Source organism: Carcharodon carcharias, chromosome 23, assembly GCF_017639515.1.
Source record: "Carcharodon carcharias isolate sCarCar2 chromosome 23, sCarCar2.pri, whole genome shotgun sequence".
Taxonomy (NCBI): Eukaryota; Metazoa; Chordata; class Chondrichthyes; order Lamniformes; family Lamnidae; genus Carcharodon; species Carcharodon carcharias.
Window position 1 is genome coordinate 30,593,361 of NC_054489.1, and position 14,139 is coordinate 30,607,499.

At 44.3% G+C, this 14,139-nt stretch overlaps 1 protein-coding gene across 2 annotated transcripts in view; it reads right to left on the minus strand.

Annotated features, from left to right (window-relative positions):
- Positions 1-14,139, minus strand: part of LOC121294044 (anion exchange protein 2-like) — a 79,637-nt gene that overhangs the window by 13,005 nt on the left and 52,493 nt on the right. For both annotated transcript variants that reach the window (XM_041217581.1, XM_041217582.1), the window contains 5 exons: positions 13,416-13,564; positions 12,144-12,338; positions 9,284-9,463; positions 6,628-6,717; positions 103-260 (listed from right to left, as the gene is read on the minus strand). In XM_041217581.1, the coding sequence (XP_041073515.1) occupies positions 103-260; positions 6,628-6,717; positions 9,284-9,463; positions 12,144-12,338; positions 13,416-13,564 (772 nt within the window). The remainder of the gene's footprint in view (positions 1-102; positions 261-6,627; positions 6,718-9,283; positions 9,464-12,143; positions 12,339-13,415; positions 13,565-14,139) is intronic.

Sequence of the window (14,139 nt, forward strand, 5' to 3'; positions counted from 1 at the left end):
CTTCAGAGAACTTTGGAGCAGCATTTGAAGCAATGGCTCATTCAACTTGAATACACCTTTACCAATGCTTCAGGCTTTGGATACTGCCTTCAAAATACTTACGTTGTGATTTGAGATTCCATGAAGACAAGGATAAAAACCAGGATGGCTGGAATAACTGAGGCAGCCATCATCCAATAGGGGAAGTTTTTAAGAGGGTCAATGAACCAGTCTCTTTTTTTGGGGCTTGTCACCTGAAGACCGTCTGGAACAAAGAGTTTCTATAATGAAAAGAATTAAATGGAGTAAGTTGCTTTGCAAAGTAAACAAACATACATATAATAATCAACATCTTCAGTTCGGTTTTAGTTTTGGACAGCTGATTTGTGCAAAAACCAACTTCAAATTTAAGAGACTCTGAACCAAATTACTGATAAATCCACAGAAGCACAGCCTTTTTAAATATATGATGTGCAGTACAGGTTCTCAGCCTGTGGAGCTTTCCCATATTTTATCTGATGTCAGAGCATTTGGGCAAAGGTTGGCCAGAACCAAATTTTAGGATTTCCCAGTTAGGTACATGGTACTGCTGGAGTGTAACCAATCAAGAACAGACAAAACATAGAGTATAAAAGAAAAACATTGCAGACATTGGAAATATGAAATAATAACAGAAAATGCTGAAAATACTGTGGAGGCAGGACAGAGTTAACTTTTCAGGTTAATGATCTTTCATCAAATATGGAAGAAATTACTGGTGTAATAGGTTTTAAACAAGGACAGAGGCAGGGAAAGGGGGGGGGGATGGGATAAAGAATGAAAGAGAAGATCAGTGATAGGGTGGAATCCTGAGATTAAGTGACAAAAGGGATGATGGTGAAAGGCAAAAGGAGGTAGTAGTGGAGCAAGTAAAGAAAAAAAGACCTGAATTTTTAGCCTGTCCAGCGAATGAGATCGGCGGGACTGGAAGTGGATGTGGAATCTGCTCCCGCCTGCGATCAGCTCCTGACATCAATTTCCTGCTGGCTGGTCAATTAACTGAGACAGGCTCAGTGCTGCCAGCATGGACAGGAAGAGGGCAGGCCCTGGGAGCCGTAAGGGTGTAGGCGGGGGATTTAAATTGAGCTCCCTGAAGGCTAAAAGTCTGCACTCAAGAGCCTCAGGGTGCTGCTTTGGAAATCGCATTTTTTGACACATCACTTGAGTTAGAGTGCTGCCACTGTCTCCAGAATTTCATCACTATCTGGAGCCATTGCCGGGCACAATGGAAATGCCCGGAACCAGTCTGCCCCCTGTTTTTCTGATGAGTGCCTTAGGGTTTTGCTGGAGGCAGTTAGTGACCGACGTGACATCCTGCTGCTGTGGGGCAGAAAGAGGAGGCCAGTTCATGTGACGAAGGAGGCCCGGACGGAGGTGGCAGGCCTGGTCAGCAGCCATGACATCATTCACAGAATGTGGATCCAATGTAGGAAAAGGTGCATTGACCTCCTGTGCTCTGTCAGTGTGAGTACTCATTCCAGTTGGAACGTTGGATAGGTGTCTTTGTGGGTGGCAGCACTTATTGATGCTCACGGGTGTGAAATGCAGAGCATAATGTGGCACATAATCATGTGTCTTGATAGACCATGGCTGGCATGTATGTCAGGGAGAGGTGCAACAATGTGAAGGGCAACTGAACCTGCCTTTTGCAGGGGGTGGAGGCTGGAATGCTCCGGCATGCAGAGGGGAACTAATGAAAGCAATTTTGCCCTTACAGGAGAAGAGGTACCACAATGCAAAGGAGTGAGGACAGACAGGTGGTGGGACCCCAAACCACCTTCTCCTAAGTCGAGTGGAGGAGCAAGCACTGGAGATGTCCTGTGAACATGGAACCGGGTCCACTGGTCACAGAGAGGCATGGGTGTTGGATGAAGCTAAGAGCTATTAGGAACTAGAGATTGTTTTTAGTAAGTAAGAGTGGGGAAACCTGGGTTTCGGTCAATTTAGAATGGTGTCTGCAAGTCTGTGGGTTCGTTTGCATACCTACAATTAAATGAGGTTTTACAACCGTTCAACTGGTTTGGGGAAGTTAAAATAAAGTAGGGAAAATTGTGCTGTTGCCCAGGAATAAGGAGCCCACAGAGACAGAGAAACAGGAAACAGTTTGAGTGCAGTTGGTGGTTATGCTCTAAGGTGAAGGGAGCAGTTTAAGCCTCTCTCTAGCTGGACATACTAGCAGAGTATGACTATTTCTATTTCTTAGATGAGTTGCTCTAAAGTTAAAGTAACGGTGAATGAGTGAGTTCTGGATCTCAAAGGAGATACCAAGTTGTCAGCAATCTACTCGGAGAGGGAACTGCAGGGAGCAGGTCCTAAAGGAAAAGGAGAGAGGTCCCAAAAAGACCTTTAAGTTAAGTCAAAGGTCAGGGACAGGAATCTGGAACAGTTAAAGTAAAGAGCAGAGGAGAAGGTTCTGAGAGAGAGAAAGTTGTGGGCAGCAAAATCCAGGCAAAGTGGGCTTGTGAGAAGATGGCTAAAGGTTGGTGATTCCTTTCTAAGGGCCTGTGAAGCAGTAATATTCTGTTGGCAGGCTGAGTATCTGAGAGAGAGTGTGCTGAAAGCGATGCTTGAACGCACATGGCAATCCAGGGGGAAGGAACATAGAAGAGATTGAAACATTAGAGATGGATCCTTGTGGAAGATGACCAAATGAAAGTGTTGTTTGGGAGAAGATTCAAAAGCGAATTCTTTGAGCATTGAGTTTGGAAAGAAAGACGGAGTTCCATGAGACCGGCTGGCTCATGGTGTGACAAATGTCTGGAGATGGGAGTGGCTGATAAGATATCCATAGCACCTGCTTGGGGTGGCATTTGTCACTTGATCTTGGAGTGTGGTGTGTCTGACCACAGGTTGACTATTGGTTTACATGGACTGTATACTTACTGTGAACATTAGAGTATAAGATAGATATTATAACTTGTGTTATCCTTACAAATCTGTATATATCTGTAAAGGTATGGTTGTGGGTGAAGGAGTAGTGTAATATTGTTCATTTTTTTTTTAATAAATGTTTTATTCTTTTGTTAAAGGTACATCAGCGCACTCTGTGACTGTTCAGTAGCTGCCCTCCAAGTTTCTAAACAAAAAGTAAAAGTTAGGATCTATCAAGCCAGATGCCATTCAGGGATTTGAATTGTCCAGTCGTAATATCAGCTGGAATCATTTCAAGGTGCAGCGGACAGGGAAGAGATTGGGGGAGGGTATAGGAGATGTAGGGCAGTGGTTGTAGGACTGACACATGAAATTCACTTATGTCTGTTGTTCGTCCATTCAGAAGTGTTGGAGGAATCAATGCGGAGTGTGAGCACTGTGATGGCCTAGAGCTCTGAATGCACAGGTTCCTCCATAGAGACAGTGGCAAATCTCATGGAGAGGCAGGTCCAGGAACTCAATCGGGGCTTTCTGGAGTTGCGTTCAGACCTGCAAGCCCACACGTTGGCAGTGACTCAACAGATCACTGCCAATGTGAGAGATGGATGAGGCACCTCGTGACTCTGCTAGCTGCCCCTCCATCTGGTGAGCAGGGAGGTTCAAACCAGCCTCAAGTTGGCAGATGATCTGAAGCTCACATCTGGGGGCTCCTCTCAAGGCACTCCTGACGATGTCAGCAATTCTTCCCCCCCTCTGCCAGTGATTGTTGCATCTGAGGAGACCAAGACAACTGAGGAGTGCCCAGCCATGACACTGGGATCACCCACCCAGATGAGGCCTGCACAGGCTCTAGCAACCAGAGGACGGCTGCCAACGTCATCAAGGCCGACAGGGCATCAGAGCCAGCAGCCTGCCTCTAATCCAGCTGCCAGCAAGGGGGAAATACCAAGATGTAGCACTCACAAATGGAAATTTAAGTCACATTGATCACATAAGGGGTCTCACTGGTGATTAATTCCTCCTTGGCCCATGTGTAATTGTGCAAATATATCTTTGCCTTCATTATTAAAATGTTACATAATATTCAATGGCCTTAGTGTGCTTCATGCAATTGTTATGGAAGAGGGTTGGGAGTTGTGAGTCACACATTTAAAGGGCTGCAGAGGTCGGGAGATGAGTGGAGGGTGACAGGAGTGCCTGATCAGCAACAACCAGCAAGGTGGCATTTCCCTTGCCATCACCTTGACTCCTTGTTTTGGATTCCTAACTGAAAGCCCTCTGAATCAATGTCTCCCTGGTCTCCCTGCCCCGCATAAGCATCCCCACATCTGGATCTTGCTCAACACGCGGGGCTCTTCAGGCTGCTCCTCAGGCTCAGCACTTGAATCGTGCTCTGCGGCCTATGGAACAGGATCACTGTCTTCATCCTCCAATGGGTCCCCACTTCACAGAGCAAGGTTATGCAGTGTGCAGCAGACAACAACAATAAGGGAGACACGCTCAGGAGGATATTGCAGTGATCTCTGTGAGTGGTCTGGGCAGCGAAACCTCATCGTGACTAGGCATATGGTCTTCTCAATTATTGCTCTTGTGGAGGCTTTTGTAGCTTCTCCTCAACTGCAGTCCTTGGGTGTCTCAGCGGCATCATCAGCCATCTTTTCAGCAGATAGCCTTTGTATCCTAGAGCCAGCTACCCAAGCGTGCTGGAGCAATGAACAGCCTTGGCACCTGAGAATGATGCAGAATGTAGGCATCATGGCAGCTTCCAGGACACCTGGCACAGATCTGTAGTGCCTGGCTTTTGTGGTCACACACAATCTGGATGTTGAGAGAGTGGAAGTCCTTTCTATTTACAAAGGCACCCAGTTCCCTCGCTGATGTCTTTATGGGAACATGCGTGCAGTCAATGGCTCCCTGAATGTGCAGAAATCCTGCCATTGCAGAAAAACCTCTGGTTTGCTCTGCCTGGCTAGCCTCATCGGCCCTGAAGTTAATGAAGGTACTGTCCATTTAGAACAGTGCGTCAGTGACCAGCTTGATGCAGCTGTGGGCAGCCGATTGGGAGACATCACATTATTCCCCCACTGACCCCTGGTACGAACCTGAGGCATAAATGTTCAGGGCAACCGTCACCTTCAGGGCCACTGTCATAGGGTGGCCACCTGCACAGTTGGAGGCAATTTTGGGCCGATCATTTCGCATATAGAAGTAAAGTGTCCCGGAAGAGGCAGAGCTTTCTCCGGTACTGAACCTCGGACATGCCCAGAAAGCACGCTCGCTGCCTGTTCACTCTGCCTGCTGGATAATGGTGTCTTCTCTAGAATCTTTTGCCTTGTACTTCCTGTGCACCTCCCAGTCCATAGGTCCAACTGTGGGATGGTGCTGTGGGTAACTGGCCCCCTCTCCCTCCTGGCCCTCTCCTCAGAAGGGGAGGTCCCTCCAGTAGCATACAAAATCCTCATTTCTGTACAGGCGGTTGCGCAGGTTTCTGCACAGAAGGTTGCCTCTGGGCAGAGAGCCTCTGCAAACGCTGAAAAATCAGAGATTTCTCTACAACACCAAAAAAGTGCCTGGAACAATCTCTAAACCAACATCAAACAACTAACAGCAAAACTCCTAACTCCTCACCTTACCAACATCCTGTGGGCCTTTTATCCCACCCTGGATATCGAATGCATGAAAAACATGAAGGCCGCCTGGCTGAGAGGCCCATGCGCCTCGCGTAAAAGCGCACGGGCCACTCAAAATCGCTGACAATTGCTCTTTTAGTGGGCTGTACTGGCCCTTTAACCGTCGGTGGGCGCTGTTCTGCGCATGCCCGCCAACCAAAATATCACAAGGCAGCGCAATGATGTTGGCACGCCTTCCTGATGTCATCGCGGCCCATTTCGTGACCGTGTCTACTGCGTGTTGCTTCTAGTCAAAATATAGGATCTAGGGGAGATTCAAATGGATGAAGCAGAATTGTCAGCGACAGCTGCCGTACAAAAACAAAAGAAACGGGGGGCAGAGGTTATGATCTGAAATAGGTGATCTCAGTGTTAAGTCTGGAAAGGTGTAAAGTACTGTCCACCCTGTCGCATACTCATCCCCCATCACGCCACATTCCCTGCCCCTGTACTTGCTTAAAAACCTTTTTCAGATCCGACGTTAAGCTCATTGACCTGAAACATTGGATGGGATTTTCCGGTCCCGCCTGCCTCAAGATCGGAAATTCCTGCCCAAAGTCATCGGACCTTTTGCTGGTTCATCAAATTTTCCCTCCCACCCACGACGATTCCCATGCTGGGCTGGACTGAAAAATCCCGCACATTAATTCTGTTTCTCACTCTACAGATGCTGCTAAACCAGCTGAGCATTTCCAGCATTTTCAGTTTTTATTCCCATCATGGAGAACGAGCACCTGCTGGTTCAGCTGGGATAATTTTCTATTTGGAGCATTCATATTTGAAGATACTTAGTCCAGTGGAAGGATAATTGTCGTAAACATACCCTTCCCAATTGCATTAATAAGCCAGTATACCTGGCCACTCACCAATAACATCATGGAACACTGCGGACCTGCCTGTCATCTGGAAGTGGATTAGCGAGCCTGCCACAGAGGCTAGTTCAGTTTTAATCTCTCACTGCCAGACATGTCATCTGGGAGCTAATTTGATGCTAGAGAAATCTTTATACCTGCCCCACCAACAAAGAGTCATTATTGACCAGATAGTGATTAGTGAGTGATCCACTGACCTGCGTGTAGGTGTCTTTAATTAAGAAATCTACCAGCACCATGACAAGGATGGCAATGGGAACACCAAAGTCGCCAATCACACGACGGATCTAAAAGGAGGAAAGAGGGAAACTTTCACCATAAGTCTCACTACAAATGATCAGAAGCCCAGCTAAGCATGCAGTTATCTAGATGGAACAATAACACCGCTTTCACTACGAGTGGGAGATTTCTCGGTGAAAGTTTTCTCTGTGTGTTGTTATGGGGGGATGCTTACTGAGTAGTTAGAGTTCTTTATGTGCAGTTGCAGAGGGTGTAATGGCGGTAGTTATTGTGATATGCCTTTAAGGGGTATCAACACGATACCACTAGAAGGGAAGTGTGTCATGTGATCCAGAAGCTGAACTGGACTACCATATAAATACTGTGACTACAAGGGCAGGTCAGAGATTAAGAATCCTGCGACGAGTAACTCACCTCCTGACTCCCCAAAGCCTGCCCAGAAACTACAAGGCACAAGTCAGGTCTGTGATGGAATATTCCCCACTCCCTGTTTCAGTGCAGCTGCCACAACGCTCTAGAAGCTTGACACCGTCCAAGACAAAGCAGCCCACTTGATTGGCACCACATCCACAAACATTCACTCCCTCCACTAACGATGCATAGTAGCAGCAGCATGTATCATCTACAAGATGCGCCGCAGAAATTCAACCAAGGGTCCTTCAATAGCACCTTCCAAACCCATGATCACTACTATCTAGAAGGACAAGGGCAGCAGATAGATGGGAACACTGCCACCTGGAAGCTCCCCTCCAAGTCATTCATCATCTTGACTTGGAAATGTATCGCTGTTCCTTTACTGTCGTTGGGTCAAAATCCTGGAACTTTCTTCTTAACAGCACTGTGGGTGTAACTCCACCACATGGACTGCAGCAGTTCAAGAGGGAAGCTCACCACCACCTTCTCAAGGGCAACTAGGGATGGACAATAAATGCTGGCCCAGCTAGGGAAGCCCACATCCCATGAATGGATAATAAAAAAAGTCTTAGTTTCACTTTTGCTTTGAGCAGAGCACACACACACAGCTCTGATAAGCACACACACACAGCTCTGATGTCTTCAAGCTTCATATCTATGTATAACTGTTCTCATGTGCCTAGTCTTAATAAATTAACCCACAACTGTTTACTCAATTCCTTGTGAGTGATTGGTGCCTTTATAATTAATATATTAGGACATTGTGATCGGTGATGGTCAAACAGCCTGGCAGCAAGATTTAGTTCAGTTACAACACGGTGAACAGCCTTAGATCATGCTACATGGCATGAGAAGACCCTCGATGTTTTCGTCAGACCACATTGAAGTTGCAGCATCAGAAAGTCTTGAAAACACAGTTGGTGGCTACAAAGAAAAGCCTTGAAGACATCAGCTCAAAGCAAAAGTGAAACTAAGACTCAATCACATGACACATTTCCCTTCTAGTGATGTTGTGCTGATATCCCTTAAAGGCATATTACAAAAGCGGGTGGGGTGGGGTGGGGGGGGGCGGTGGTGGGGGGGTGCGGGGGTTGGCGGGCGGTGGCGGAGGGGTAGTGCTTACAGAATGAGACAGGTCTTAATTCATTGTAAGGTAGATTTACCATGTGACAGAATTTCCTGACCTGCTACTGGGGCACTTGGTTCATCCAATACATAATGAATCAAATCCATGACTGAGAGGATACAAAACATTCATAAAATGCAATTACTACCAACCCTCACTGAAACTATAATGTACATAGACACACGTTACTGATTTGAGTGTCAGCCATGGCTCAGTTGGTAGCACTCTCACTCTGAATCATAAGGTGCTTTTGAGTTCAAGTCCCACTACAGGACTTGAACATAAAAATCAAGGTTGATACTGAGGGAGTGCTGCACTATTAGAGATGTTGTCTTTTGGATGACACGCTAAACCGTGGCTTCATCTGTCTGCTCAGGTGGATATAAAAGATCCTATTTTGAAGAAGAACGGGTGAATTACTCAGGTGTCCTGACCAAAGTATATCCCTCAAGCAATATCACAAAAACAGATTATCTTGTCATTACCGCATAGCTGTTTGTGGGAGTTTACAGTTCTCTCTTTCTTTCTTTCTGTCCTGTATGGGTATTATACAAATCATGTCTGACTGACTAGAAATATGTGACACTAATAAAATGTGTACTGTCTAATTCAATAGGTGTAATGCAGGAGCCTGAAGAAACAGTCTGAGTTAGGTCAGAGAGGCTTAGAGAGTCAGACTGAATTGGGGAGGCCTGAAAAATTGACTAGATCAGGAAGATTTAGAGAGTCTGGTCTGGTCTGGAGAGTTAGGCTGGCTCAGTTTATGTGAGAGGTCTGAAGATTTGAGTTGGGTGACATTGCCTTAAGAGATTAGTCAGGTCTGGAAGCCTGGTGGCAATTAGTTGCATGTGATGTACCAAAGATAGTCACCTATGTAAAAGATTTGTCTGGTCAAAATTATAATTTTTGTACGCATTTTAATATGCTTCATTTGGGAAGACACGATTTGTCTAGTTTATCTGATTGCTCAGACAGACCTTGACCATGTAAATGGAATTGACAGTAAGCATTTTCTTCAGAAATTTATATTCTGGCGAAGTTGTGAAAAGCTAACTTTTTGCAGCATTACTTACAGTTCCTGGAAAGAATTGACTCGTTTTCAATTTTCTTAAGGAAAAGGCAATAAGAAAGGTTCCGAACATGAGAACAAGGGACAGCAGAGCAGTGTTGGGCTGTGGTTGCTGCGGATCATTTGTGATTGTGCCATTCACTGTTTGATTGTAAGTACCAAGCAAGGGGTGTGCCTTAAAAATCTGTTTAAAAAACACAACACGAGTGAAGAAAACATTTTTTTCCATTAAATGTATTTTATTCTTTTCTGAATGGAAAATATGACAGCTTATCAATAATTTTTCTGACCAATCTTTGAGGAAGAGAATGTGTGAGCCGGTCATCAGGGTGAATGCTGATAAGCATTGCAACTTACCATTTCATCTCTTCAACGGTGACCCTTTGCTGACATTAACAGAGGCAATCAAAAGCAAATATTAATTGGAATATTCTATAATTCCCATATGGCCTACACACCAATTCTACATTCCATGTAGAACAAGACTGCGGGACAGGTGCATCTGTGAAAGAGAAAAGACTGAACAAACAGTTCTATTATCAAACTTCTTCTGCGATACTTCTAATGGCCAATCCATTTGAAAAGATGAAAAATGTTCTGTTTGTGTACTAATCTTTGGTAATTAGAAACCAAGGGAAGAATTTCAGGGGGGAAGTGCAGGAGCGGGCGCATGCAGGCACGCCTCTGATCGACACCCCCGATCATGGGCACGCCGCCATTTTACGTGGCGGGCCAATTAAGACTTGCCCAGCGTGATGTCCACCTGGAAGCGCTATGCACTCCCTGTGCGGACGGGGGGAGATTCCCTCAGCCAAGAGTGCGCTCTTTCATGCATGCGTGCGAAGGAGCGCACTCATTCCCCTGACACTAAGTGCTGCCTCAGGGAGATCGGCGCCAAATTTAAAAATGGTCAATATACAAAAATAAAATTTCTCTGACATATCCCCTCATGTGACACTGTCACATGAGTTGGGACACGTCCATCACTTTTAATCAATCTTTTATTAAATTTTTAAAAACCCTCATGAAACCTCATCCCGCCCATAGATGAGGTTTCATGCTTGTTTTGAAGCCTGCCAGGGCTTCCAGCCTGCCTGCCAACCTTAAGGTTGGACGGGCAGGTCCATTAATTACTTGAATTAGTTTTTAAATGGCCTCAATTGGCCATTGACAGGTCGGCGGGCACACAGCTGATTCGGCTGCATCCCTGCCGAACTGAAAATTGAAATGATGCGGGGTGACACCAGGGATTCCGCTCGATGTCATTCCGCGTCATTTTACACATCGGCGAGCGGGCCCCGTCCCCTGCTCGCCAACCTCAATATCCTGGCCAAAGTCCCACTTTTAATATGGGGTAGGAATTAGATGGATGGGGCAGAGGAGGGTGACAAACTATCATAACCATGGAAATGTGAGTTCTGGGAGACTTTAACCTCATCTTCATTTTCCTGGCCCAAAATCAGTGGGAACCCACAACTGGCCTCACAAGGAAAGTAATATAAAGCGAAATTATGTAGCTTGTAAGGGAGGTCTTGTGGTGCAATGGTAGTGACCCTACCTCTAGGCCAGAAGCTCCAAGTTCAAGTCCCACTCTGAGACTTGATGGCTGTGGAAAGTGCATTCATAATGTGGCCAAATAAGTTGATTATCAATCTGAAAATCTTTCCAATGTATCTGATGGTAGGTAGTAAGAGTGGGAAAGCTTCCTGGTCACCCATACTGCAGAAGGCAATGGCAAGCCACTGCAGTACTTTGCCCAGCATAATCATGGACCAATCCAATGGAAGTCCATGGTCACCAAGCCCTCTTCGGGCATGGTATCTGAAGGAGGAGGCTGATGTACTTTTTAGAATCTCTTTCCTTCCCAGCCCTTCTTCCCACCAGGTTAGCCCAGCAAGAAAGCCAAACTTAAAATAAAGGTTGGGCCTTGATGATGTCATTGAAGCCTAACTACAATAACTTGAAGCAGAACCCCATCGTTTTCCAGGGAACATCAGAAGAGCAAGTTAAAATCATAGTCTGTGGGATTAGTGGGGGCATTGCCAGGTGAATTGACATGGTCAGTTCTCACTGTTTATCTACCCAGTTACTGTCAAACAGACAAGGTTAAAATCACCCCTAAATATTTTATTAACCTTATTAATACTTATTAACAATGAAAAAAGATAAACTACTCAGTACTTTTCAATTATCATCTTCATTCTTGTTTGCTCATATTTTTATTCTTAATGCATTTATTAATATTAAGATTGCTCAACTCCAGTTCCTTACTGCTATCATTATAAAACGATCACAAGCCAGGTATGATTTCAGATCCTCACAGCATCATACATCATTCTTAAGTAGGTTCACCACCTGAGCCATCTACCGCTCTCCTGATCATTTCTCTCTGAAAACCAGCTTGGAATATTTCACTTTGATAAAGCTGCCACATAAGCTATAGCTGGTTTCATTAATATCAAAAGTATGAATTCAAAAATATATCTAATCTGCAGCCCACGGCTGGTCTTTCCATTTAGAGACTGTCTCATGTCTGCGACAAAAGTATGTTCAGACTCTAACAGAACCATCAATCCAGTACACATACTCTCTGTCAGAGTTCCTCCCGTACTTTTGATTAGTGTCTTTCTTATGAAGCCTCTGCTAGTGTCACACCAATACCCACTCTGTCAATGTCATTCTCACACAGACTGTCAACGTTGCTTACAAGCTCACTCTCTGTGTTGCTCTCAGGCAAGTATTCTCTGCTATGGTTTTCTCTTAGGTTCCCTCTTTGTTATTGTCCCTGTCTGACTCATTCTGTTAGTGTCAAGGCTCATTTACTCAGTTAGCCTCCATCTTACATATAATTTGCTTATACATACCTTGAACAGTTTGTTGAAGGTTTCATAGATGAAAATGAGGGATATTAAGATGGAGAAAATTTCTTGTGTGAATCGGGAAATGAACCGAACTAAGAAGCTACCTTCAAAGGCAACGAGAAGGATGACGATGATAATCAACCAGAGTCCAATCCAAATCCGGCCAGTTAGGTAATCCATTTCAAGCCTTTGAACAAACTAGAAGAGAAGTGTTTAGAGTTTATGATTTCAGAGTAATACATTTATTGTTAGAGTAACAATTGTTCTTAACACAGGAATTTTGTGATTAAGCATCATTCAGCGTAACACAGGCACTGTCTAAGAACTGTAACTTATTAGTCCCATTTGGACAGTTTAAGAGTTACTGTATTCCTGTGCACAACACTTGGCTGGAACTGTCTATATATTTACCCAAATGGTGAGGGGGTGATACTTAAACTATCACTCTGCACAGCTAGGGCTTGATGTGAATATAGCAACATTACATGGCAGATAACCAGTATCCATTGCACTGTGTCGGGAGTTCCAAATGTGTACAAATCCACAGCGTGCAATTGTGTGGTTCAGAATAAGGCTCAAAGCTCAATGTTAATAGTTGGAGCTTCTAAAACGTACATTCCTGGATTGTGTGTGCAGATACAACACACTGGGATATTCTATTTGCCAAAGAGTGCCAAATCCACATTTGTAATACAGTTAATCTATTAAAAAGCATTTTATCAACATTATTCAATTAAGTCACTTTGTAAATAGTTAATGTGCAAGATTGGGAAGCATGCATTGAAACTTACAAAATCCTTACAGGGCTCGACAGGGTGGATGTAGATAGGATGTTTCCCCTGACTGGTGAGTCCAGAACCAGGGGACACAGTCTCAGATCAAGGACAGGCCATTTAAGACTGAGATAAGGAGGAATTTCTTCACTCAGAGGGTGGTGAATCTTTGGAATTCTCTACTCCTCAGGGCTGTGAAAGCTCAGACATTGAGCATTATTGAGACAGAAATCGATAGATTTCTGGATACTAATGATATCAAGGGATATGGGGTCAATGGGGAAAAATAGGGTAGAAGTGATCAGCCACAAGCTTTTTGAAAGGTGGAGCAGACTTGATGGGCCAAATGTTCTATTCCTGCACCTATTTCCTATTTTCCTATATTATTATACAGTGCACAATCAGGTGGCAAGGCATCATGGTTCAACATAGTTGCAACATTTTTACAAACCTTTGGAAAATTGAGGCCTAAATTTACAATAAGAATAGTTTTGAGACTTACCTTATAATAAGCTTCTTCAAACACTAAGAGAGGACCTGAGAAACCCAATACAAGGAGGGGCTGTGCACCAATTAGACAGAAGATAACTCCTTGAATTGCTGTTGAAATAATCAGCTCAGAAACACCCATGTAACCTTCTGTCTTCTCCTCTGGAAACAAAAGTGACAGTAGTAAGGCACAGTCACACCGAGAAGATGGAAATACAGTTAGAATTACTGGCAAGGAATCAACGTAAGTGTTTGAGATCAATATTGTGCAGAGCTGAATCAAATGTCATTGCCATTAGGTGTCATACTGAGTTCCATTCATCCTATTCAGATTTCAAATTATAAAGTTTGGGAAACAATTCTTATTTTTTTTAAATCAGCAAGTTGATCCCATTAACATTTTAGTTGCTAAGTCTAATTTTAGCACCCTTTATCATATCTCAATTAACTGGAATAAATAACTAGTTAAGTCCAATAATGCCAGTTCAAGAAATGAAGCTAAGGGTTGACACTACTTCATGAGAGTCTGTGCCTCCGGGTAGATATAGTTAGGCTCCATGTGTCACTTCAGACTGTGATAGTTTCTGTTGTGTTCTTTTTAAATTGAGAAACCAAGGTAAAGTTCATTATGCAGGCAACCACCAAAATGGAAAAAGAAAGGTAGAGTGAAGGCTTGGTAAAACAAGAAGCAATAATTAGATGATGTCAAGCTTGCCAAAAAGTCAGCAAGGGCTGGG